Source organism: Nelumbo lutea, chromosome 6, assembly GCF_056320005.1.
Source record: "Nelumbo lutea isolate HS-2025 chromosome 6, American lotus-T2T, whole genome shotgun sequence".
In the NCBI taxonomy this organism is placed as follows: domain Eukaryota; kingdom Viridiplantae; phylum Streptophyta; class Magnoliopsida; order Proteales; family Nelumbonaceae; genus Nelumbo; species Nelumbo lutea.
Genome location: NC_142689.1, coordinates 66007608 through 66035078, shown reverse-complemented (window position 1 = coordinate 66035078; position 27471 = coordinate 66007608). Strand labels below are relative to the sequence as shown.

Sequence of the window (27471 nt, the reverse complement as noted above, 5' to 3'; positions counted from 1 at the left end):
TAGTTAAGCTCCCTGCAGCTTTGGTGTAGCCGCTTTGAAGAAGCCATCGGAATTCGGAAGAGATTTGTAGGAAGAGTCGCGTAAATGGCTGTAATTGTTGTCGTCGTACAGCGGGTACAGTTACTTACACGATTACTCTGAACAAGCCTTTTCTAGTAGCTTCTTCAAAGCAGCTGAATCGAAGATAAGCCTTCTCAAACGAATAATTAATAAGTGTGAGAGACGTTCTCAATGCATGTAGGATGTGCGTGTGAACCGCCTGTGAGGCGCCAGGTGTAATAAACAGTTCCTGTAAAGGAGAATGCTTATGGTAATTTCTGAAATTTGGGGTAGGGTTTGGGAATTTTGAAAAAAAAAGGTAGTCTTGGGGAAGAAACATTTTTAATGACAAGTTTCTCCCTGCACCGCACGAAGCTCCCTTGCTTTATATCATTCGTATGCTTTTTTCAACGAAAGAGTACGATTTGGAGAGCCGTTCGTGCAGAGAGAACTTTTTATTTTCCCATTCTTTTTTATATTTTTCCCATAATTTTCGATTTCAAAGGTAAAAATCCTCGTCTCACGATCTCCTTCGCCTGATAAAAGGTATTGTTCTTGGATATGAAATCTGCATCTCTCTCTGGTTTGCTTGCTTTCAAAATGACGGGCTCACTCGGGAAGGATTCGAGCTTATTTTAGGTCCTTTTGATTTGTCGAGTTTAATTTCTCGATCCGACGTCGGTTTTTCTGTAAACGTGAGCTGCTTTTGGTGTGTTTTTGCTCTGATTTGTTGTTTTTGAATCCGATAATGGTTTCTTCACCTCTCAAAAGGAAAATAAAAAGATGCTGATAACCGCTTTGTGGTATTCTCCTTTCAATATTCATTTGAACTTATAAAGCTTTTTGATTCATCTCTTTTTTAAAATTGTATTTTGATATTACGTTAGGACAATATAGCTGCTTCAATATGTATGAATGTTTGAGCTGGAGGAGTTGCTTATACAATATTTGCGTGGCGACCCTCACGAGCTTCTTGGAATCCTTGTGTATTTTATTGGTTTGGAACTATTTAAATCTAAATTGATTTTGAGGCAATTTTTTTTAACTTAATGTGAAATAAGAAACTATACTGTTGTTTATAAAATTGTTTGCATTGCTGATTCCTCCCCCAATCCCTTCTTCTTGTTTTATTTTAAGTGTTCTTTGTTTTGGTTTTAATGGACTTATATTTTATTGAACAGTATGTGTCAAATTCCTGAATCAATTGCAAACTATCTGGTAATCATCCATGTTGAAAAAATAAACATAAAATTTGGTTGTTTTACGTTCCATTGCACCAAAATAGGCAAATTGGCTGTTGATGAACTTAGCTATCTTTCTGCTGGCTAGTGGCTAAACTTTCCATTCTATCAAAACTTTATTCAGGAGTGCTGTTGTATTCTAATTCCTATTCCAATTTCTGGGCTTTAAAACATTGATTCCTTTGTATATATATATTTTTTCCCAGGATCGTTTATTCTGAATTTTCAGATGGGGAATGAACGTTGCAATGATGACATCGATATTTCTAATTCTAGTGCAACCATGAATGATGACAAAACCTTGAATGCAATTGACTGCACAATGAATGGATTTGTTTCTATGCCAAATGAAGGTTCTGATGGTGGAGAAGCAATCAAATCACCAAAGGTTGATGCAAACCTGCATATGGTGCCATATATTTACAGACAAGATGTTGTGAGTTGCATAAAAGATGAAAATCGGATTGGGATTGTGACTGAAGTTGCTGGTGACTCAGATTCTGACAGCAGCATTACTGATGATGAAGATGACGATGACAATGATGATGATGATGATGATGGAGATAACAATGATGTTGGTGGTGATAATGATTTTAATAGCAACACTAGTGGGAATGCTAGTGGGAACAGAGATGGTTATAGGAATGCTCCTCTTCCAGCTGATCAAGTTAGAGTAATATGGATGGATCAGACTGAGGCAACACACAATGTCAATGATGTAAGAGTTATAGATAGAGGATTTTTACATGGGGATATTGTTGCATCTGCTTCAGACCCAACAGGACAAGTGGGTGTAGTGGTGGATGTCAACATCTCTGTTGATTTATTAGCAACTGATGGGTCCATAATAAAAGATGTAACCTCTAGGGATCTGAAACGTGTACGGGATTTGTCTGTGGGTGATTATGTAGTTCTTGGACCTTGGTTGGGCAGAATTGATGATATCTTAGATAATGTGACTGTTTTGTTTGATGATGGATCAATGTGTAAAGTCATGAAGGCTGATCCATTGCAGTTGAAGCCAGTCTCCAAGAACATATTTGAAGACGGGCATTTCCCTTACTACCCAGGACAGCGTGTTAGAGCAAGTTCTTCCTCTGTTTTCAGAAATGCTAGATGGCTTTCTGGCCTGTGGAAAGCTAGCCGTTTGGAAGGTACTGTTACAAAAGTCACTGTTGGATCAGTGTTTATCTACTGGATTGCTTCAGCTGCCACTGGATATGGTTCTGAATCTGCAACTGCCCCTGCAGAAGAGCAAAGCCCAAAGAATCTGAAATTGTTATCTTGTTTTGCACATGCAAATTGGCAAGTGGGTGACTGGTGTCTTTTTCCCATGTCATCATCTGCTCCAGCAAACAAGGATTTAGTAAGAGAGAAACCCAATGATCCTCTTGAGGATGGATTAGTTTCTTCTCATTTGGGAAGTGGATGTGGTTCTGAAGTGGTTGATAAGGAGAAATTAGGCTGTAATTTCACTTCATTTGAAAGCACTGAAGCCATGGACCTTGATAAATTCCCCAATTTGGATGAAAATGGTGGGAGTGTGGGAAGTAATGCCTCACCAGAATGCAGCTCTTGTGGCAGTTCCATGCCAGTTTCTAAGGAGCCTCTGCATGAAAGTTGGTCTATTCATCGCAAAAAGATCCGCAGAATTGTTGTTAGGAAAGACAAGAAGGTTCGAAGAAAAGAGGAAAATTTTGAAAGAGCCCTTTTGATCATAAAGACCAAAACAAGAGTAGATGTGGCTTGGCAGGATGGAAAGAAGGAGCTTGGACTGGATTCAACTACTTTAATTCCAATTGATACTCCTGGTGATCATGAATTTGTTGCTGAACAGTATGTGGTAGAGAAGGCTTCTGATGACAGTGATGATGCTTGTGAAGTGAAGCGTGCTGGGGTTGTGAAGAGTGTAAATGCCAAGGAGCGGACGGCCATTGTGAGGTGGTTAAAGCCTGTTGCCAGGCCAGAAGATCCAAGAGAGTTTGATAAGGAGGAAGTGGTAAGTGTGTATGAGCTAGAGGGGCATCCAGATTATGACTATTGCTATGGGGATGTGGTAGTTCGACTGTCTCCTATTCCTATTTCTGCACAGTCGCTCAGTTCTAATAATCCTGTTGAAGATGCAAAACAACAGTTTAGTCCAAATGAAGCCAAACATGATCCAAGAAAGCACTCAGCATCTGTTAAAGAAGATGATGTGTCCAAAGATGAAACTTATGCAGACTTCTCAGATCTTTCTTGGGTTGGTAATATAACAGGTCTTAAAGATGGTGATATTGAAGTCACATGGGCTGATGGGATGGTTTCAATGGTACAGTCATTATGCAGTTCCATGAAAATTTTGATTGCTTTCTTTTTTCTTAATGAGCATTGCCTCGATATTGAATTTGATGCTAATGCTATAGACTTAGGTTTTAACATAATGAAACCAATCACTCAGCTCTCATATTTTTAGCATTGGCACTTAATGGCAATCAAGAAAATGACCAAAATAAAAGAAAAAGAAGAAGAGAACTTGTTGATAAAATATTCAGTGATGACCATAAAATGTCAATTCATCCTTAAGCGATCCTTTGGTCTCAGGTTGGGCCTCAAGCAGTTTATGTGGTTGACCGGGATGATGATGATGGATCTGTTGGGGCTGGTGGCGAAGCTAGTGATGATGCTGCTAGTTGGGAAACTGTTGATGAAAATGAAATGGAAGTTGCTGAGAATGCTGAAGAGGTGAGTATTTTTTCCCAATTAGGATTATTTTTGACATCTTAAGAGGAAGTCTAAAATTCCCATCTGTTAAGAGGATGTTGTACTGGAGCTGGACATCAGTGACTGTATTATGTATAGGATGCCAGACCTTTAATGGCCCCTATGGATATCTCATGTGTGATGTGTCAAAAAAATATTTTACTGGCTGATAAAACACTGAAAATATTGTACCTTTCTTGTTATGGAATATTGAGTGATTGATAGGTTAGATAGTTAGAATCATACAGATATGGGTCTTGTGACAATTATTGCCACATTGGTTCCTCACCCTTCTATGCAGGTCCATACATTCCTATGCCACTTGACTGCCCATAGAATTTACCAATTATGTACCTTAGGTTTCAGATTATCAGTTGTATAGCTTAGATTTCCTGGACTGTTAACTAGTTATTTTGTCTTTCTGTTATGTGTGAATTATTGAGTTATAAGTTGGCAATTTTCAGGAGTCAGGACAACTAAAAGGCATTGATAACAATCCTGAAGAAGAAGAAGAAGAAGAAGAAGAAGAAGAAGAAGAAGAAGAAGAAGAAGAGAGCATAGAAATTCATTCAGAAGAGAATAGTTCTGGACGAAATGGCCCGTTCTCTATACCCCTAGCTGCCCTTGGATTTGTTACCAGATTTGCTACTGGCCTTTTCTCACGAGGGAGGAAACAGATAGATCCACCACATCCAGATTATGGAGGTGAAAGTGAACCTGAATCAGAGAAAATAGTTGATGATTCTAAGAGAAAAACAGTTAGTTGTGATTCAAGTTTACAGGAATCCAATGTGACTGATGGTTATGATCCACAAACTACTCATGAGAATGCAGTGGAATATGGTGCTGTGGTTGAGGGTACAGATGAAACAGATGTGGCAGAAACATTATCTAACTTGAGGCATGAAGACTCGGATGATACTTGCAGCTTTAAACGTTTTGATATTACTAAAGATCCTTTGGATCATTATTTTATTGGTGCAAGTGGGCAGGTAAACACTATATTCCTGTTTGATATGTTTCATAATTTGCAAATTAACTTGTTTTTTCCTTTTAAATCATCGAATCATAGTGATATGGCTCTTGTATACAAGTTCACTTTTACAGTTATATTTAATTCCACAAGTTTTATAATATATAATATTATTAAGAAAAGTATTTATCAAAAAAAAATATTATGAAGAAAAGTAACTAACCCAAACTTATGGACACGTAAAGATAAAATGGTTCAGATTACACTTGTGTATTCTTTTTGTCTCTTCTCTAAATAATTATTACCTCTCTACTTTGGTCTTTTTTTTGAACAAAGCTGATTTCTAATGTTACCTGTTAGAAGAAAAAGGAGTGATTGCTAATTTTCACTTTAAGTTTCTCTAGTTTGTTTTTTCTAAAACCAATTGCCTTGCATGGTGCATGTGTCTACCTATAAATTGGCCTATCTAACAATGATAACTATTTTTTTTGCAGAATAGCAATGGAAGGAAATGGTTGAAGAAAGTTCAGCAAGATTGGAGCATCCTTCAGAAAAACCTTCCTGGTGTGTATAATAAATCAGTTCTTTAAGGGCTCGCAACTCACAAGTGGGATACACTTTCAATCTTGGTCAGTGTGTTTGAAAAGAATTATAATTCTTTGTTTTATTTTCAGATGGAATATATGCGAGAGTTTATGAAGATAGAATGGATCTATTAAGGGCAGTGATGGTTGGAGCATATGGAACACCTTACCAAGATGGCCTCTTCGTCTTTGATTTTCACCTTCCACCAGAGTATCCTCAACTCCCACCGGTAAGAGAAACTAAATATGCTACTTAAAAATTCACTGATTTTTTCATTTTTAGAATCTAAAAGCATGAATCAGGATGGACTAGATGGGTGCTGATTCATCTTGATTGTGAATGTTTGGATTTATATACTATTCTTGACAATGTCTTTGATCTGCAGTCAGCATACTATCATTCTGGTGGTTGGCGGGTAAACCCAAACCTATATGAGGATGGCAAGGTTTGCCTTAGCCTATTAAATACCTGGGCTGGCAGAGGAAATGAAGTCTGGGATCCATCATGCTCAAGCATCCTTCAAGTCCTGGTTTCTCTCCAGGGTTTGGTGCTGAATTCTAAGCCATACTTCAATGAAGCTGGGTATGATAAGCAGGTTGGCACTGCTGAAGGGGAGAAAAATTCATTATCATACAATGAGAACACATTTTTGCTAAACTGCAAGACAATGATGTACCTTTTGCGAAAGCCTCCCAAGGTGAGGCTAAATATCCCTAAACTCCCATATTTTCTTTTTCATTCTCTGGTGTGCTAAATTAAGCCTATGATCTTCATCTGTTGTTCAAAGGCAAGGGTTAAGGTTAACCATGTCAACACTTTCATATTTGATGGATCATAGCATTTTAGAGAAATCCTATAGTGGAACCATTCACTTCATCTTAACCTTGTAAGACACCCCAAGAAAGAAAGATAATGGAAAAATAGAGAAGAAAGGAATAAAGAATATTTTGTGCTTTGGCTTTATAGCCTACATACATGGGTAAGGAGAAGATTTCCTTCCACTATTCAATTATAACAGCCGGGCTGATTGTGACTTCTTAGGGTAGGGGATCAAAAGAAATAGCTGGAAACTCAAGAGGATCACTTTGGAAGTGTTTTTGTGTAACCCAAGCATCTCATTCCCGCAACCACTTTTATACTTTGCCTATAGTCAAATCAGAGGCTTGCACTTGAATTGAAGCAGCACCTTTTGAATGACTATGGCACCCAAGTGTCCTCCTTTCAAATCAGTAAGAAGAATCAATGCCAATCAAATCACAATCTGACTTATTTTTGATTTTTTTCTCAGCCCTAGGGGTGTTAGATATGATTCATTACCGGTCTCCCACATTGCTCAAGGTTGCATGAGACTCCATATGAGGACCTCGTTCCCTTCTGCTCACTCTCTGTTCACATAGTTCTCAAAACAGAGGAAGGGTAGGGGGGCCGCCCACAACCAATAACAATCCATGCCAAATGCATATTAACAGGTTACAACCCAACCCAACCCACCCACCCACCCACTTTGACCTGTTTACCCAAAATTGGCAACTCTCTCTCTCTCTCACACACACACAGACACACATGTCAAATGTCAGAATCGAGTCTGTCAACCAATAAACCCGAAAATGACTTATTTCAGGAAAGGAATTTTGCTGTATGGCCCATGTGCCAACTACTACGTGGCATAACTGGGCTGGGCCAACCTGTATCTGTATGCCCAGTGCCCACAATTCATAACAACAGAATAGAAGAAATTGCAGATAACAGTATAACACAGAAGTTGATAAGAAATAAAAAATGCATTTCAGCAAAAAGTAGATATTGCAGAAAAAATGAAAAACACAGAAATTGATAAAAAACTTTAAAAACCAACATGCATTTCAACAATAAAATTCAGAAATTTCAGAAAAAAACACAAATAATGATAAAAGAATTTTAAACATAATTTTCAGACAAAAAAAACAAAAATAGTAGAACACAAGAAAAAGTCCAAAACAGAAAGTCTAATTGGTCAATTAGAGCTAAGCAAGCAACACACAAAATAACCAGCTCCAACCGATTGAATATATCATTTCCTGGCATTCCTTCCCAATTGAAGAATTGGCAATCACTTTCACAGTCTTCACACGCCTGGCATCATTTCTATACGCCAATTCAAGGTTGGAATCACCAACAATATACTGAAATGAACCCATAAATTAGTATCTCCTCACATCCAAATTACTATTATTGGTCTCTCCTTCCCTTTTTCCTTTGTTATTCAAGTTTCTTAACTTCCCAATTCTCACAGGGAAAACCCTATTTCCAGTGGCAATCTCCATTTCCACAGTTTTATGGCTAGAAGTAAACCCATCCTCTCCATCACCTGGAAACCCATCCTCCTCTCTTGAATCGTCAAAATCAAAAACTGGATTTTCAATTGAAAGACTACGGCTGAAAATGGTTCCTGTGCAGAGAGAGCATGTTAAATTTGAGAGAAGCCATGTGTCTATACAGTTAACATGAAAAGCATGGCTACACATCTAAGCAACATAAAATTTTCTTGTTCTGAAAATTCAGAGACAAACTGCACAATAGAGAGCGCATCTCTAAAAGCCTAATCTAGAATTTATCAAGAAAAAACCAGTCATGTAGTCGGGTTGATTCCTTCTGATAACTATTATTATAAGGAGATAAGAATGAAGAAGAGGAAGAAAGATGAGGAGAACTGATAAAAAAAAAGCAGAGGAGAGACAAGAAGTGGGTGGGCAGAAGATTGACCCTCATTTTCCTTCACTTAAAGTCAAATCCAACACATTTTAGTAGATGGTTGTGCTCAAAAAGCCATCTTTATTCTCAGCTTTCCTAGATCAAACACAAAGGTGTTAGTAGCTAGAACCAAAAACCCATCTTATTCTTTGGCTTATATCAAAAAGAGTTGTATCTTTTCAATGTCAACAATCTGAAGGACCAATACAAAACCCAGTTCGTTTTAGCAGATGCCTTGGCTAAAAAGCAACTTTTTCTGAGATTTTAGATAGAATCAGTTTCTTTGAGTGTGGAAAAATACCTTTTCCCTTTGGTTGCTTTTGCATGAAACTAAAGTTGTTTATTGTGAAAGAGAAGGGAAGAACATACTTTGGTGAGGTTAAGGTTGTGGCTTACCTAGCTCAAATTTAGAAAGTCTACCTTTAAGGGAACTCATTTCATTTGTTTTGATGATTTCTTCCTGGTCTAGCATTATAGCAGCAGAAACCCTAGGTAAACAGGTTGTTTCTCGGAGGTTTTTTATAATAAGAAGAAAAAAGAAGGGAAAATTGGAAAGGTGGGTTGGTTGAATTACGAAGTTTGGTAGTAGAAGCATTACCAGTTCCTTGACCTGTTTTTCACAACATCTAAGAGAGTGGAAAAAGGAAAACGGAGTGGCGCTCATAAGAACACTAGTTGAGAGTCGGAGGGGAGAGGGAGAAGGGTTGTTGATGGTGGCGAAATAGAGTTGTGGAAGCTTCTCCTGTATTCTCTGCAAATAGGTGGTGGAGAGACTTGTAGTAGTGCTCAAACCCTAAATGAACCCTATGAATATCCTCAACCCAACCTACCCTAACCCTTTCTATGTGATTCAAATGGATTAGTTGACCCATATTCAACCTGCCTTTGGATGGGTTGGGTAGAAAATTGCCACCCTTAGCAACAGTTACCACAAGCCCTTTGTCTAAACCGTGGCCTTGAGTTTCTTTCCTCTAAACAAGTTCAATTTAGTTTTCTAAAGTATAGAAAGAAACCTTGAATACTAGCTTACCTAGAGAAAGTTCATAGGTAGCCCAGTGCATGAGGCTCCCACCAATGCGGTGTCTGGAGAGGGACAAGTGTACGCAGCCTCACCCTTGCACATATAGAGAGGCTGTTTTCAAGATTTGAACCTTGGCCACCCAGGTCGCAATGGCGCCACCCAACTATTGTGCCAAGGTCCACCCTCAAAGAATGTCCAAAATTAATTTGGTAAAATAAGATAAAAACTGAGCAGTTTTTAATTCAAACTTTTTATTGTTTACTTTCTTTTGGGAACATAATTGGAAGTTGGAATGTTTCTCCATTTCCTATCATTTGATTGGTATGGGGTGAAAGAAATGCCAAACCTTTATTATTATTAATATAAATCTGATCCAATGCAAATTATTAGTCCTTGGAGAGCTAGACCTTGTATCTCTCCATCGTTCCATCTGCCTTATGTTTCACGTTGAACACCCACTTACACCCCATTAGCTCTTTGCCTTTAGGAAGATCTACCAACTCCCATGTATTGTTCATGTGTAGAGTACACATTTCTTCCTTCATTGAATTTTTCCATTCAGGTATAGATAAAACTTCTACAACACTTTTCGGAATGGAGACACTATCAATGGCAGTCAGGAAAGCACAAAAAGAAGGTGAAACATTTTCATAAGCAAAGAAATGGACAATAGGGTGCTTAGTGGTACATGACCTAACAACCTTTCTATGAGCAATTTGGATATTAAGATCATCAACAGAATCATCAATAGCAATAGACTCAGTAGCATCAAGAGGAACAAGAATACCTAGTTGAGAGGGATTTGCCTCTAGAGAGTCTGATGATGCTGGATGCATAGATTCAGGTTGCTTCACAGTTTTTGAGCTTTGTTGGTCCTTACTACACCTCAGATCTGGAATAGAAGGAAGATGGACCTGCTTGACTTGCCTCTCCTCTACACTATTCTCCCCTTGAGGAGAGGTAGGGACGAAGGGTTCAGGTTCAAAAAAAGGACACATTCATGGACACAAAATACTTGTGGGTAGCAGTTAAAGGACACATCCATGGACACAAAATACTTGTGGGTAGCAGTTAAAGGACACATCCATGGACACAAAATACTTGTGGGTAGCAGGATTATAACATTTATAGCCCTCCTGAGAGGATGGATAACCAAGACACGGGGAATAGCCTTGGGGTCTATCTTACCCCGATTGGAAAACAAGTTATGAATAAAGCACCAACAACTAAACACACACAACGGAAAAGAGAACATGGGAGATTGAGGAAACAAAAGCTGATGTGGGGCCTTGTACTGTAGCAAATGAGAGGGCATATGATTCTGCTACACCATTTTGTTGCAGTGTTCTAGCACAAGACTTCAATGAAGAGATCTGCGAGAAGTAAAAAACTCAGCCAGATGACAATGGGAATACTCTTTTGCATTATTTGGTTGGAAGGTTTGAATCTCAACATGTAATTGAGTGAAAATCCCTCACAATTCTAGGTACTTTTTCCCTTGAATGCATAGGGTATATCCATGTATATCTTGAATAATAATCAATGAAGCTAATATTTCCAATCTAATAAAAGGATTTTAACTACTTATCAAAAATAGTAAACAATGAAGCTAATAAAGTACTTTTATCCTAATCAACTAGAGGTGGTGCTTGGAATTTTGAGTTGGTGTTTGGCCATAAGGTAAATTTGAGTAAATCTCAGATTATCCCTGTAGGTCTTGTTACAAATCTAGAAGTTTGTGCAGAAGTTATGGCTTGTCAGACTGCCCATCTTCTGGTCAAGTACTTGGGGCTCCCTCTTGGAGCTAAATATACTTCCTTTCAGATTTGGAATCCAGTGGCTGAAAGAATGGAGAAGAAATTGGCTTCTTGGAAAGCTAAATACCTTTCTTTCAGGGGGAGAGTGATTTTGATTAAGAGTAGTCTTTCTAATCTACCTACTTCCTCTCCCTCTTTCCTATTTCTTCCAAAGTGGCTAACAGATTGGAGCAACTACAGAAAAATTTTCTCTGGAGAGGTTGGGAGGAGGAGAAGAAGGTTCATGTTGTAAGCTGGGATCAAGTGTGTCTTCCTAAGGAAATTGGAGGGTTGGGAATAAGAAAATTGAAGAAGTTTAATCCTGCCCTCTATGTAAACGGCTCTGGAGATTTTCAAATGAAAGAAATGCTTGGTGGAGAAAGCTGATTGTGGACAAATATGGAGTGGATTGGGGTGATTAGAGATCCAATTCTCCTATTTGAAGAGGGATAAGCTCCATTTGGACATGTATAATGAAGAACTCTAATTTATTTGAGGAAGGAATCAGTTACAACTTGGGAAATGGGGAAAGAATTAAATTTTGGAAAGACTCTTGGTGTTCTGAAGTGTGTCTGAAAGATGCATTTCCTCTCTTGTATCAAATTTCTGCAAATCAAGATTCTTCGGTGGCTGAGAATTTCAATGTGGATGGTAACTCTTTCTGTTGGTCCTGCTCCATAACCAGAGGATTGACCCAAACATGGAGGGTGCTTGGAGATGGAAATGGGAAGCTGATGGTAGGTTCTCTGTAAAGTCTATGTTCAGTAAGTTGATAAGTTGAGGTCAGGGAGACTTTCTGGTTAGGCAGATTTGGAACTCAATCAGTCCTTCTAAAGTGAAGTTTTTGCTCTGGACAATGGCTTTAAATAAATGTCTATCCAAAGTTAATCTAGTGAAACGTGGCATACAGATTTCGGACATGTCATGTGGCTTGTGTGGTGGGGCAGTAGAAACTATTGAACGTCTGGCCTTACATTTCCCTGTCTCGAAATATATTTGGAGGCATTTTCTTCAAGCTTTGGAAATCTGCTGGGTAATGCCAAATTCTGTGAAGGATCTATTGTTGTGTTGGCAGATTGAGGGTTTCAGAAAGAAAGGTACCTTGGTTTGGAAGACTATCCTGACTGCTGTGCTTTGGACTATCTGGATTAAAAGAAACAACAGAATTTTTCAGGACAAAGCTAAATCTCCAGAGGAAATGGTGCAGAAAGCTGTGGGTAAACTTCTGTCCTGGGTGTCGGCAACGGAGGTGTTTAAAAATCAGAATTTGAGTCTGTTGTTTAAATCTCAGAATTGGATGTATCTGTAATTTGTGGTGGTCTCTAGGCAGCCTCTAATGGCCTAGGCTCCTTTGTACTGGTTCTTGATTTAATAAAATACCTTACCTTTTCCAAAAAAAAAAAAATAAAGTACTTTTATCCACCTTTAGTAGGTATGGTCACAAGGCCCCAAACATCAAAGTACACAATGTGGAAAGGCAAAATAGATCTTTTATTATTTGAAGGAAAGCTTGTTCTACAATGCTTGCTTAATTGACAGGTTTGACAATTTAAATTTGAACCTGACCCAAACTTAAATAACTTAGTAAACATAACTTTCAAGGATTCAAACGACAAATGACCCAGACGATTATACCATAGACAGACTTGACTCTTAGTGGATTAACTAATAGACTGACGCAAAAGACCAATGGAGATTGGTGCTGCAAGACTAGCTTTATTCTCCAAAATGTAGAGGCCGTCGACCATGCTTCCTTTACCAATTTTCCTCCCTGAGGCCAAATCTTGGAAAACACAAGTACAAGGAAAGAAGGTTACACAACAATTTAAGGATTGGGTAATACTAATTGATAACAAATTAATGGGAAGTTGGGAACATGAACTGCATTAGGAAAAACAAGTTCATGAGGAAGGGATACAAATCCTTGACCAACAATGGTGGAGAAGGATCCATCTGCTAGTCTCACTTTATCCCTACCAAAGAGAAGAGTGTAAAATTGAAACAAATTGGACTTATTAGTCATATGGTTGGAACTTGGAAGTCCCTGAGCCAATGGTCCGAGGGGGAATCGGGAATAGAGGTGGACACATGAAATGCATAAACACTTTTACCTGATGTAGACAAAAAGGAGGTAGAAGGGGTAGGGGCTGAATTGTCCATTTCCTGATGGGTCCTACCATACAGCTCTAGGTAATGGCAAAAGGAGTTAATAATATCTTCCTTAGGGTTGGAACCAAAGGAGTGTTCTTGCCAAATGCCAATGGTTAGGCTTTTGACTAAGATTCTTGAGTAGCCATATTTGTAGAATTAAACTTCTTAAGAGTAGGCTTCTTCGAGGTGTCCTAGTTCTTGGTAGCCCACTTGGGCTTCCCGATTAGCTCCAACAAGTCTCTCGAGTGTGTTTGAACCAAGGTTCAAAGTATCGGAAATGTAAGGTGTACCAGAAAGGTAATTTTAAGAGATGTATCGAGATATGCTTTGGAAACGCATAGATACAGATGACAAATCAAGATATGCATGGATACGCTAGAAAAATCAAAAAAAAAATTCCTTAAAAAATATGAACAACAATAAAAATGAATTTTATGTGATTATAACTAATTTGTTTAAACATAAAACCATTCTTTAATGATTTATATAAGGCATCGGGATATAATTAGTAACCGTTGAAAAATAATAGAACTTGTAGAGAACACTGATGTGGGCCCCATTGTAGTGGTCCCCACTGTGTTCGTAGGACAGCAATATTTGTTTCAGTTATAGTAGTGTCAGTTTGAGTCAGTTTGCTAATTCAACTGTTATTTATTTCAGTTTTATTTACTTTCTTTATTATGTAAGTACCAATGGCAGATGTGTCCTTTCATCATGTACTAAACATAAACATATAAATATTAAGAGAGTGGCGGCGACAGATTTGTTAAGAATCTGTCCCTCCTTTCAGCAACTTGTGTTCTCTTGCTTCTCTTCTATTCTCTCCCTTTTCTCTCATATTCTTTTCTGTTTTACAAACCTAAAACCTTTTAGGATTCAAGACTGATTACAGTCTTGATCTTCTACTTGGTATCAAAGCCTATCTAGGGCTTCTCATGTTTATCTAGTCCATCCGATCACATGAGAACTAGCTAGGGCTGGAAGCCTTGAAGAAGTTTTTCGGCGGCTGAATCTTGGAGATTACCAGGAGAGGTTCGCAGCAGTTGAAGACTTGTCGCAGCCTGTAGAGAGTTGGTAATCAGGAAGAGGCAACGAAGGTTAGGGTTCAGGTAACCCTAGAAGACAGTACACCGAAGGCAGGTAATCAGTAAGTAAGTTTGTTTCTTTACTGATTTTTAGAGATTGCAATCAACCGAGATAGGTTGGACCTATCTAGAAAGAGGGGCCGAACTATGTTCAAGTTTGCTCTAGGGTTTGGCTTGCCGAACTGTGATTAAGTTTGTGTCTAGGGTTTGATTGTTGGTCCGAACCCTCCTCTTCAAAGGGGATTAGTTTTTTAGGGTTTCACAGTGCCCTACGACAAGTCCTATTGGTGCGGACTGCTTGGAGAGTGCAGCTGAGCACTTTAGTGATTTTAGATCACTAATTTTCTTCAAACCAATAGTTGAAACCCTATTTTTGCTCTCATAGTAGTGGGCCCCACAATAGTGGTTTCAGGGAACAGCATCTCAGATTGATAGATGATTGATTTCAGATCAGTTTTTGTTGGTATTCCTGATCGGATCAGACCAGTTTCAGACCAGTTTCAGATCGGTTTTGTGTTGGTATTTCTGATTGGATCAGATCAGTTTCGGATCAGCTTTCAGACTTACTTCATTGACTCTATTTTCTGGTATAATTGCTCTAACAGTTTGTAGCCACTGAATCTTGATCAAAGATGGAGTTCAAGGGTCAGGGAGATGATAGTTTTGGAAACCACAGTTATGGTAATGTATCTGAAACCGGGTTTCAGATTACAACTATGAGATTTGATGGGTCAAATTATTTGGAGTGGGCACAATCAGCCATGATGGTTATTGGAGGAAGGGGAAAACTGGGTTACCTCTTGGGAGATGTGAAAGAACCTTCCAAGGAGGACCCAATATACACTAAGTGGGTTCAAGAGAACTATTTAGTTATGGCATGGCTGTGTAATTCCATGCAGCCACATATAAGTCGAAATTACTTGTGGGCAAAGACAGCCAAAGAAATATGGGATGTTGTGAAAGAAACCTATTCCCAATCCCTCAATGTTGCCAGAGCCTATGAACTGAAGTGTGAGGTGAACAACCTTAAACAAGGAGAGAAGCCAGTTTCTGTCTACTTCTCTACCTTGAAATCCTTGTGGCATAAGATTGACCATCTGGAGACCCTTGAGTGGGAGAGTCCCAAAGATGCACAGATTCACAGAAAACAAGTTGAGACAAATAGGGTATTTGAGTTTCTGGCTGGTTTGAATTCATAATATGACATTGTGCGACAACAGATATTGACAAGAGATAGTGTGACCCTTTCTCAAGCATACTCTTTGGTGCATAGTGAAGAGACCAGGAGGAAAGTTATGATGCTGCCTCAGCCTTCTTTCCCAGCCTTGATAGCTATTAAACCCAAGCTAGGGGGTGACTTAGAAAGGGACCGGAAGAAGGAAGATAAACGGGATCTGGTTTGTGAACATTGCAAGAAACCCAAGCACACAAAAGATACTTGTTGGAAGCTACATCCTCACTTGGTCCCAACAAAACTGAGAAATAAGAAGGGTAATGCTCATATGGCAGTGAACACTGATTCAACATCCTCATCAGGTACATCCCTGGAGACTTTAGCTGCTGTTCGGGATGCCCTCATACAGTTGGAAAAGGAAGTTGGAAGTTCAGCTCAGCCATCCCAGTCCTCATCAGCTCCTGCTACATCTGCATTTGCACATTTAGGTACTCGAGCCTCAGCTTACCATGCTTCAGCTCCAGGTAATATTGATCACTGCTGGGTAATAGATTCAGGTTTATCTGACCATATGACTAGCTTGCCATCTTTGTTTACTTCTTATCACTTGCCCTCTAGCCGAGATAGAGTATCCATTGCTGATGGCTCTCTTGTTCCCATTTCGGGCAAGGGGGACGTCAAGTTATCGGACACTATCTCTTTATCTTCTGTTTTGCATGTTTCTAAGCTTGATGCCAACCTCCTTTCAGTTAGTAGTATTACCAAACACATGAACTGTTCAGTAACCTTTTTCCTTGACTGATGTGTTTTTCAGGATTTGGAGACGATGAAGGTGATTGGAACTGGCCGTGAGACGAACGGGATCTATCTGCTTGGGGAGAGTACCCGATGGGAAGAGTCAGTGGATAAGAAGTCTTTTGTTTCCCAGTTTGTGAGTTCGGTTATGCTTTGGCGTGACCGATTAGGTCATTTGTCTTTTAAGTCTTTGAAGAGTCTTTTTCCTGTTTTATTTGAGTCTGTTGAGCTATTAGAGTTGAGGTGTGAGAGTTGTGAGCTTGCCAAACATTGTAGAACCTCTTATTCTTTAAGTAATAAAAGGAGTAATTTCCCTTTTGATATTGTGCATATTGATGTTTGGGGGCCATATCATATCTCTTCTATGGGTGGGTACAGATATTTTCTATTGTTTGTTGATGACCGTACCCGGTTTTCTTGGGTATATCATATGCGTTCTCGGGATGAGGTTTCCACTCTGACCCAAAACTTCCATCAGATGATTCTCACTCAGTTTGGAACTAAAATCAAAGTCCTCAGATCTGATAATGCAAAGGAATACTTTGCTCAACCATTGACCTCCTACCTTCGTAGCCATGGAGTTATTCACCAGAGCACTTGCCCTTATACACTACAGCAGAACGGCGTTGCCGAAAGGAAGAATAGGCATATCTTGGAGGTGGCTAGAAGCATTATGTTTACCTCCAATGTACTTATTCGCTTCTGGGGTGATGCTATCCTCACGACAATTTATCTCATTAATCGAGTTCCTTCTCGGGTCCTTGATATGAGAACCCCCTTTTCCCTTCTTTACCCAGACAAGGAGTTGTTCATTGCTCCCCTTAAAACCTTTGGTTGTACCTGTTTTGTCCAGCTTCTCGGGCCTCATCATTCCAAGTTTGACCCTAAGGCCTCCAAATGCATTTTCCTTGGTTATGCACAAACTCAAAAGGGTTATTGCTGCTATGATCCGGTTTCAGGGAAACGGTTTGTCTCTATGGATGTCACCTTCTTTGAGGAGACACCCTACTATCCTAGGGTTTCTCCTCATGGGGAGAGCAGTAAAAGTGGGGCTGTTTTGAGCAGTGAGAGTGGAAGTGGGGCTGTTCCTTTACCTATTCCACTGGGTAATGAAGGTTGTAGTGGTGAGGGTGGTCAGAGGGAGCCGGAGTTGAGAGTCTATCACAGGCGATGCAGGCAGGTTGATCCTAGTCTTCGGCAGTCCCGGCCAGTTCTTTCTGCGGCTCCAGATCCAGAGCCTACTGAGATACCTCTCGCTGTTGCCACTTCCCCTCCTGTGGATGACCTTGATCTCCCTATTGCCATTCGCAAAGGGAAACGACATTGCACCACTTCTACAGCTCACAGCATCTCACACTTCCTATCCTATGATCGTCTATCACCATCTTACCGGTCCTATCTCACTTCCATTGCCGATGTCCCTATTCCAAGAACAGTGCAAGAAGCCTTATCGGTTCCAGAATGGAAAGATGCAATGCAAGTCGAAATGGATGCCCTGTTGAAGAATAATACCTGGACACTGGTTGACCCACCAAAAGGAAAGAAACCGGTGGGATGCAGATGGGTATTCACTGTGAAGCATAATGCTGATGGCTCTATTGAAAGATACAAAGCCCGACTGGTTGCAAAGGGATTCACTTAGACTTATGGTATAGACTACTTGGAGACCTTTGCCTCAGTAGCCAAGATGACCACCATTCGAGTTTTGTTATCCCTTGCAGCAAATCATTCTTGGCCCCTGTTTCAAATGGATGTTAAAAATGCCTTTCTGAATGGAGACTTACAAGAAGAGGTTTACATGCAGTTGCCTCCTGGATTCTATGATACAGAGGCAGGTAAGAAGGTTTGCTGACTGAACAGGGCATTGTATAGTTTTAAGCAGTCACCTAGAGCCTGGTTTGATAGGTTTAGATTAGCCCTTGGAAGGTTTGGTTATGTACAGGCCCAGTCAGATCATACACTATTCATCAAAAGGATGGAGTCCTCTCTGACACTACTAGCAGTATATGTAGATGATATTGTGGTGACAGGAAATGACAGTCATGAGATTGAGTCTCTCAAGCAGTTCCTTCATCAAGAGTTTGAGGTAAAAGATCTTGGTGCACTACGGTATTTTTTGGGTATTGAGGTTGCTAGATCCAAGCAGGGGATTTTTATCTCTCAGAGAAAATATGTTCTAGATCTGTTGGCGGAAATTGGAAAGCTGGGTGTTAAGCCGGTCGATACACCCATCGAACAAAATCACAAGATTAGTGCAGAGGGTGGGGACCCTCTTGAGGACAAAGTTATGTTCCAACGGTTGGTTGGAAAGCTTCTATATCTCTGTCTCACTCGGCTGGATATCAGCTATGCAGTTAGTGTTGTCAGCCAGTACATGCACTCCCCTAGAACTTCTCATCTTCTTGCAGCAGAACGAATATTAGCATACTTGAAGAGATGCCCGGGTAGAGGTATATTACTTAAGAACAATAATCATGAGGGTGGAAGTCTATACAGATGTCGATTGGGCTGGAAGTGTTGATGACAGAAGGTCTACCTCTGGATATTGTGCCCTTGTGGGAGGTAACCTTGTCTCTTGGAGGAGTAAGAAGCAGAGTGTTGTTTCCCGCTCCAGTGCTGAAGAGGAATACAGGTCAATGGCTAATGGAGTGGCTGAAATCTTATGGCTGAGGTCACTACTTGAAGAGTTGGGTATTGACTATGAAAGGCCCTTAATGTTGTATTGTGATAATCAGGCAGCTATTAATATAGCCCACAACCCAGTGCAGCATGACAGAACTAAACATATCGAAGTTGATCGACATTTTGTGCGAGAAAGAGTTATATCACAAGAAGTGTGTCTTCCGTACATCACATCCAATATGCAGCTCGCGGATATCCTCACCAAGGCTGTACCGAGGAAGAAGTTAGAGACAGACCTATCCAAGTTGGGCATGATAGATATCTACTCCCAACTTGAGGGGGAGTGTAGAGAACACCGATGTGGGCCCCACTGCAGTGGTCCCCACTGTGTTCGTAGGACAACAGTATTTGTTTCAGTTATAGTAGTGTCAGTTTGAGTCAGTTTGCTAATTTAACTGTTATTTATTTCAGTTTTATTTACTTTCTTTATTATGTAAGTACCAAGGGCAGATGTGTCCTTTCATCATGTACTAAACATAAACCTATAAATATTAAGAGAGTGGCGGCAACAGATCTGTTAAGAATCTGTCCCTCCTTTCAGCAACTTGTGTTCTCTTGCTTCTCTTCTATTCTCTCCCTTTTCTCTCATATTCTTTTCTGTTTTACAAACCTAAAACCTTTTAGGATTCAAGACTGATTACAGTCTTGATCTTCTACTGAACTAAAATGTATGTGTGTGTATATATACTAATATTTATTAGTTAAAATATTTTTTTGAAGCCATTTATTAGTTAGCATTTATTATATATAGATTTAGATAATGTTTATTACGTATACAAGTTAATATATACCTTAATTTTTAATAAATAAATATAATTTGTATTCATCTTATTATTATATAAATTTTAATAAATCAAATTTTAGCATTTGTTGGGAAACATCTACCAAGGCAAGAAAGATTACTTCAAGTATAAAAAACATGTCGTTATGATAAGCAATTAAGGTTGGCATAGTGGTTAATTAATTGTTGTTGTAAGCAAATGACTAGGGTTCGAAACTTGTTACCTTCGGTTTATGATTTTTAACAAGTTATTTGACTTAAATAACATTTAATGATGTATTAAATGCCTTAATTAAAGGTAACTCAAATGAGCATTTAATTAAATAATATTAGCATTTAATGACGTCTCAAATTATTTATCAAAAAAAAAAATAATGATGTCTCAAATTTAAAGGCTTAATTAAAATTGATATTAATGAGAGAGAAGAGATGAACAAAATTTAAATTTGAATTAAAAAAAGAGAGGTAATTAAATTCGGCTGATGCATAATGCGTATCAGTCCATTTCGGGATTGTATCAGTCGATACATACCCAAAACGGTCCAATACGTGGCTGATATGGACCCGTATCGATCTGATACGAATGAAAAATTACGAAACTATCTACTTGTATATATTCCGTGTATCAGAACTCTTCCGAAACGATACGTATCGACCGATACATTGTGAAATTTAAAACCTTGGTCTGAACCTTTGGCTGCTCCCCCTTAGAAGTATTCATTTGATTTCTTCTGCTTTTCTTAGATTGAACCAAAGCATATACTTCCTAAACTGAGAGAAGCACACTAGGTCCCAAAATCTGCACATGGAGTGGTTCGTGTCCCCATCAAGAAGGCAAAAACCCGCTGAGATACAAGCTTTTTGTAAGCTTTGGCATCCTCATCATTTTTCCACTCAATGGTCTGATTATGATCCAATTCCTTCCAAATAGAGGTAAGACTTAAGGGCTGAATAATATGTAGATAGGCAGTGATCCCCTTGTTTGTAGGTAGAATATTCTACCCGAAGTTGATAGATCTTAGCATAGTGTCTTTGTTTTAAGGAGGTAGACTTAGCTTGTTCTTAAATCTCACAAGTAGTATCAGTCCACACGAGGTTCTACACACGGGGTAACATAGAACCCAGAAGCCAAGACATCACCATGCTGTTCTCCTGAACCTATCATGTTCAGTCGAACCAGATTTAGGTTCTTTGATCTTCCCAATCATGTAACCAGCCTTTCCCCTAGCCATAACATATGGTTTAATACCCTTGGACCACTCCAAGCAGTTCAGCCAATCCAAGGGAGTTCTAGTCATAGAAAAGCTCATAGGGTGGCTGTAAAAAAAGAAGTTGGGTCTATGGAATTTTAGACAGCAAATAAGGGAAATAATCTGCTTGGCAAGGGAAGCTGGAGTAATATTCAAATGGGTAAGGAGATCAGCCAACTCTGTGGCAGATGGTGTAAGATGTTTATTTGATATCCTTAATGAAAGTTACCATTTCCAATAAAAAAAAGCTCATGCTGTCAATCCCTCCATTGAGGTTTCCTTGAGAGGAAATGATACTAGATGATGCTGGGCCTTCAGTAGCCATTAGACAATCACTCACACTGCTGGTCTCTCAAGAAAACAGGGTTCCACACACGTTACACAACAGCTACAAAGCCGTAACAGATCAAACTGACCAATAAAGGCTATGACAGCATAGTCAAACAGTAGACTCAACAATAAATCAACAATAGAGGATTGGAAACCCTAGCTGAACAGACACCTTGCCCTTATACTTCATAAAAAAAAATACAGTCCCCCCAAAACTCTAAACTGTGACATTCACAGCTCACTGCACATTTTCAGCTTGAATGAAGCTGTACATACCTAGAGTAGAAAAAGGATCCCACGACCCACATTACAAAAAGGAAGGTGTAGGTGAGGCACTATAGAGATGGTCTAAGTTCTGGAGATAGTGAATAGGATGCTAGAGAGAATAATGGCGTCAGAGACAAGACTGATTTATGGAGATGAAAATGAAAGTTTATGAAGGACGAAATGATGCCAGGATTAGAATGCTTAGGGAATGACTCAAGTCTGAATAGAACGAATGATGGAATAGTGGAGGGCCTAGGGAATGACTTGTAAAACGATAGAATGGAAGGCCCTTTTCACATCATGAACCCTGCTATTTATAGATGAAAGGCTCACTTTGTGCATGGGCAAGAATTCTAGAACATTCCCTAGGCAGTTAAGAGCTTTCTAAAGATCAAGAAATCTAGAATATTCTTTAGGTGGTTGAGGGCAGCTCAAGTCCCTAGGTTGCTATGACGAGGACATGTGTCGGGCTGCGGTGTAGGGAACATATCTGCCCTAATTCCCACACCCGCAAGCTCCTACTACGTGTCATCTTGGGGGAGACAACATCTGTTGTACGATCAGCTTTGCAGTTATCTGTTCCCTAGGCTGTAGTTTTACTTTATTTGCTTTGTCTCGTGCCCAACGAAAGGCATCTACAGTTCAGGTTTAAATGTGAACGACATCCAAGGTTGGCCTCTGTACAGAGAATCCATGGTCTTCCTTAGGTGAGTATTACTAGTCAGATGACCGTGAAACCTGTAGTCTTGTTATTATTATTATTATTTTTTTATAATTAAAACCTAGTCTTGTTATTGTGGCTAGTCTGTGGTGATACTTTAGTATACTAGTCTATCCTCTTACAGAAGGTACACACCTCAAAAGGGATGTTTATTGCATTCGGCTATCACCACAAATGCCACAGGTACCTCTTCTATCTAGATCGTTCTGATTGAAGTTTTCTCCTTTCCCAGTCAAGAAAGGCAAGTTCTAACTGAGAAATCATGAACTGAATGTTTTAGAGCCCAGATTTTTTTTGTTTGGAAATGGTACAGCTGTCAACCCCTAAATAGGTGTTGAGCCCCCAGTAATCTTTCTTACAAAACTGCTCAGAACATTCTCTCTCTCACAGTCCCTTGTTTAGCCAACGTGTCAGCTAAACCATTAGCTGATCTCCTTGTCCATTTGAAGCACACACCGATCTCCCTTGTTTTAGGGTCCAGATCCCTGCTCTATAATAGTTGTCAAGGCGACGCCTAGGCGACAAGGCTCGCCTCGCCCAGTCGCCAAGTAGTTTTGTGCACTATGTTATAAAATACTTTTATATTTTTAATTTTTTGACATTATAATTATAAAATATGCTTTATTAAACTAGAATAATCATTTCATGTGTTCATGTACTAATTTTTTTTTTATTATTTTCTTATTTGTTAGGGTTTAATCAACACAAACATTGCTAACTGCTTTATTGAACCCATAGTTCAAAGTATCGATACACCTCTGTGTATCGACAGAGGTGTATCGGTACTTATAACGATACTCCCCCTATTTCTTTATTTCTTTGGTTTTCAATTTCATATTTAAATAAATAAATAAATAAATAAATATATATATATATATATATATATATATATATATTATTTAAAAAAATGGGTTCCTGAAAACACCTGTAAACATGTATATTGGGGTGCCAAAGATACAATACAATACACCCGATATGGGGCGTATCGTATCGAAGTTTTGATCCTTGATTGAATCCTCAAAGATTTCAGAACCTGAACCAATAAGCAAGGGAAGAACTTAAAATTTTGTCTAATCAACACATTTTCTTCTTACAGATCTTCTTCTTCCACCTTTTCTTTTCTTCTTTTCCTATAACAAAAGTAGGGGTTCAGCCCCTATATTTTATGAATTTTCTTTCTTTTGTTCATTTTCTTCTCATAAAATGCTGATTTTCTAAACTTAAAACATGAAATTTTTACTTCTCTTATGAAAATTATGCATAATTATTAAGGAAAGATGGATTTATCAAAAAAAAAAAATATTAAGGAAAGATGGTTATGGAACCTAAGGACTACCATAGGATATATGGTTTTACTTAAACGCCTAGGCGACTAGGCGACAAGGCGCCCCCCTGTCGCCTAGCCTCGCCTCGCCTTGGTGCTTTAAAAACTATTTGCTCTATTACCATGTGATCCAAGAAGAACAGAAGAAGAATAAGAAAAGGCACACTGAATAAGAAAAGAATAAGAATAAGAAAGACAAAAAAACCCTAGTGGCTACATACTAACAGAATTACAACAATATGCTACACATAAATCTGTAGGATAACTTCTACGTTACATCAGTTACTCAACCACCTCAATGTTTTAAGTTCTTGAAGTAGTGACTAAGCTTTAGGCTCTAATAGTAAATGAAAGAAATGGGAGCATTACATTGGATAAGGTGAATCTTTGGTCAGATGATTGAAATACCTCTGAGGGTCAGAGTAGCATTTTCTATAAATATTAACATCATGGCGATCTATTGACTACATGGGAATTTTTGAGATGGTTGAATACGAAAAAAAATTTTTGACATGGTTTTTACTTTTGCTCCTCCCTTCAACTTTGTTTATCCAGCTATTAAGGTCTCCCTTGTATATGAGTCCAGATCTGCTTCCCACAACACTAACCACTAGCCTACCGACAATACACTACAGCTGCACATTGGGAACATCTCAATTGTCATTCATTGGAGAGATGTTCCCAGGACTGTAGTGTCTTGTGGGTACATGTGAGTAGCATATCCGAACTCATTATTTCCCTTTTGTGGATCTATGGTATTACCTAGACTATCTAGTACCATGGTTCTTGATCATCAATAGTAATATTCAATTATGCTTATTCCCCTTTCCAACAGTCATGCCAAGACATCAGTCCATGCATTGGATGGTCTGGTTAATAAGATCTTGTGCCACAGTAGTAGGGGTGGTTAGTAAATGCCTAGCTACTGCTTATTGATTCTGTGATTGTATATGGCTAACTAGTAAATGGTTACTTTATCTTAGCAGTTATGAGATGAGGAAATGGGTAGAAAAGCTCTAGGCTGACCATATAAACATAAATAAACATGTAACCTTTTTACAGATACGTTCCAGGGCAGCAGGGCCTGGTGCCCCTCAAACAAGACCACATCTTTCTAGCCCTAATTAAAGCATCTGGTTGTTCTAGGAGTTCATCTGAACAAATAGTTCAGGCTGGCTGGCTGTTCTTTTGCTTCTCTAGCCAGAATTCTTAGTGTCCAAGGAATTATCTGATTTCGAAGAGATACATGTTATCTTTTATAATGTGAGAGGTTGCATCTCACACCTCTCTCCAAGGAATGCTTGTATTGTATCCAATTATTGATTTATATTAGTTAATTTCATTTCTTATAAAAAAAAGAGGAGATACAAGTCATCAGCACTTGGTAGTCTCCTACAACAATGTCCATCCATCCTGGTAAAAAGACCATTTTTTTAGATCAGTGTTAAGCCTTGTAGAAGTACCATTGTTTTCAAGGCGTCTAGGCGATTCTGGGTGACACTAGGGCGCCTAGTCTCCTAGGCGATAAAAATTTTATTATATAAAAAACTGACTTTTAGCTAGTTTCCTAGTTTTATATACCATTCAGCATGTACGTTAATTGAAAAAATAGCAATTCTCTTTATTAAGAACATTAAATTTCCTCTAAAAATGTGGCAAATCATCACATCTAAAAGATAAAAATCTTTTACATATATTAATTTCATTATTTAATAGAGTAAATTCATATTAATTAGCAGCTAAAGAAGGTTATTAATTTTATATGATAAATATTCAAAATGGTAAGTAAAATAGAAAAAAAAAACGAGGATGGAGTTTCTGATTTATTTAATTAGAGAGAGAATAGAAAAAAAGAACTTTATTATTCTATTCTTTCCTCTTTCATTTCTTTCATTTCTTTCTTTCTTTCTTTCTTTCTTTCTTTCTTTCTTTTTCTCTTCTCAAAACCCTTTGATCTTTTAAATTTCAATAGTAAAACATTAAATTTCAATATATATATATATTGCTATATATATATAGCATATAATAAAATGTATTAAGACATACATTAATAAGATACAAGGGTGCCTAGTCGCCTAGGCGACGCCTTGACAACTATGAGTATCTGCACTGCACTTTGTGATATCTGGATCAATTTCAACTGATCTACTAGATCCGTGGTGCATGCATGTACACTCACTTTCTCTAACCTATTCATTTTTATATAAAACATAAGTTATGGGAAAACTACATCTTCTATTGTTGGTTTTCATGTACATTTTTTTTTTTTTTGAGAAAAAGTAAATATTGATTGAGAATAAAGAAGGTATATGGTTATTGATCAAAAGAAAAAGAACAAGATATATGGGGGAGGATATGCAATTAGATGTACAAAAACCATAACTATAAAGCCTCAATTCCTATCAGAAAAATCTTCTAGTCAAAGAGCTCTTTTGAATAGAATTAAGTTTTTTCAGGATCTATCTGAACTAAGACCTGAATGAATGAAAAATTTGCCTAACTTTGTTGTTTTCATGTATATTGTAATCACTGTAAATGCAACAGGATAATTTAGAGGAAACCCTTTTCACACCCAATCTGGTTAGGCAATTTTGAATAGAATTATGTTTTCTCAGGATCCATCTGAACAAGACCTGAATGAATGGAAAAAATATGCCTAACTTCGTTATTTTCATGTATATTCTAATTACTGTAAGGCCCCGTTTGCTTTTCGGTAAGTTTCCTAGGAAACACTTACCCGGGTAAGTGCATTTACCCATGTTCTTTTATTTCCTAGGTAAATAAGGTAATGACCATTTTAGCCATAAAAATCCATTGTTAAAAGGGGCATTTTTGTCCCATTTAAATGTTAGCAATTTTCCCCCTAGGTGGAAAAGTTATTTACCCACCTAGGAGATGGGTGATACCCAGGAAAATAAACTTTCCCTAATCCCCACAAATCTGAAAAATGAACATGGGATTCTTGGTCAATGGGAACCAAAATCCCATTGACCAACTTTCCCCCCTCCCAAAATCCAAAAAAAGAACACCCCCTAAACGCAACAGAATAATATAGAGAATTCAGCAAACATTTTCATCAAATACATGCTGCTGGTTCTTAGATTGAATCTTCAAAAATTTTAACAATTATTTATGTTTGAATCTTAAATTCTGTTCATTGTGGATTTTAGGACTTTGAGGTGCTTGTCAAGGACCATTTCAGGAGGCGTGGTTATTACATTCTTAAAGCATGTGATGCATATATGAAAGGCTACTTAATTGGCTCTCTTACAAAGGATGCTTCCATAAGTGAGAAGAGCGACCAGAATTCAACTTCTGTTGGTTTCAAACTGGTATTGGCCAAGCTAGTTCCTGAATTAATCTTGGCCTTTAAAAAGGTAGGGGCCGACTGTCATGAATTCAAGCATTTGGAACGGTCATAGCAGAGATCTCCTCAGATGTGCTAACCTTCCTGTTTAGAATTGTTATGGAATTCAAAAAAACACTGTAAAGTTTTCTGTGATGTAGAAATGTTCCATTTATTGATCCATCATTTAAAATGTCCTGTTATATTGGAAAGTTTTTTTTTTTTGAACTACGAGTTCTCTTAATTTTTTTTAGCAGCTGGAGTTCTTATGAACGATGTTGCAGGGGTTCTCCTTTGTGTCAAATTCTCTTTGTTGTTTGCTCAAATGGCGGGGAGTTCAGGGGGAAAGTATGAAGGCTCATGTTGTAATCAACATGTTCAAATTGATTTGTCTGAACAACAGAAACTAATTAATGACATGATGGCTCTTCATTGACA

The 27471-nt window shown here is 38.4% G+C and overlaps 1 protein-coding gene across 6 annotated transcripts; it reads left to right on the top strand.

The window, feature by feature from the left end:
- Window positions 1-414: 414 nt before the first annotated feature.
- UBC23 (ubiquitin-conjugating enzyme 23) lies at window positions 415-27471 on the top strand. 6 transcript variants are annotated; one of them, XM_088952120.1, is made up of 8 exons: window positions 415-544; window positions 1487-3591; window positions 3864-4004; window positions 4487-5014; window positions 5490-5559; window positions 5670-5809; window positions 5966-6277; window positions 26858-27471. In XM_088952120.1, the coding sequence occupies exons 2-8, from the start codon at window positions 1510-1512 to the stop codon at window positions 27107-27109; spliced, it is 3525 nt and encodes a 1174-aa protein (XP_088808246.1). In that variant the 5' UTR covers window positions 415-544; window positions 1487-1509; the 3' UTR covers window positions 27110-27471. The 6 variants fall into 6 exon arrangements, with proteins under 6 accessions (XP_088808246.1, XP_088808245.1, XP_088808250.1 ...); XM_088952119.1 differs by having other exon boundaries at window positions 429-585; XM_088952124.1 differs by having other exon boundaries at window positions 452-544; window positions 1510-3591.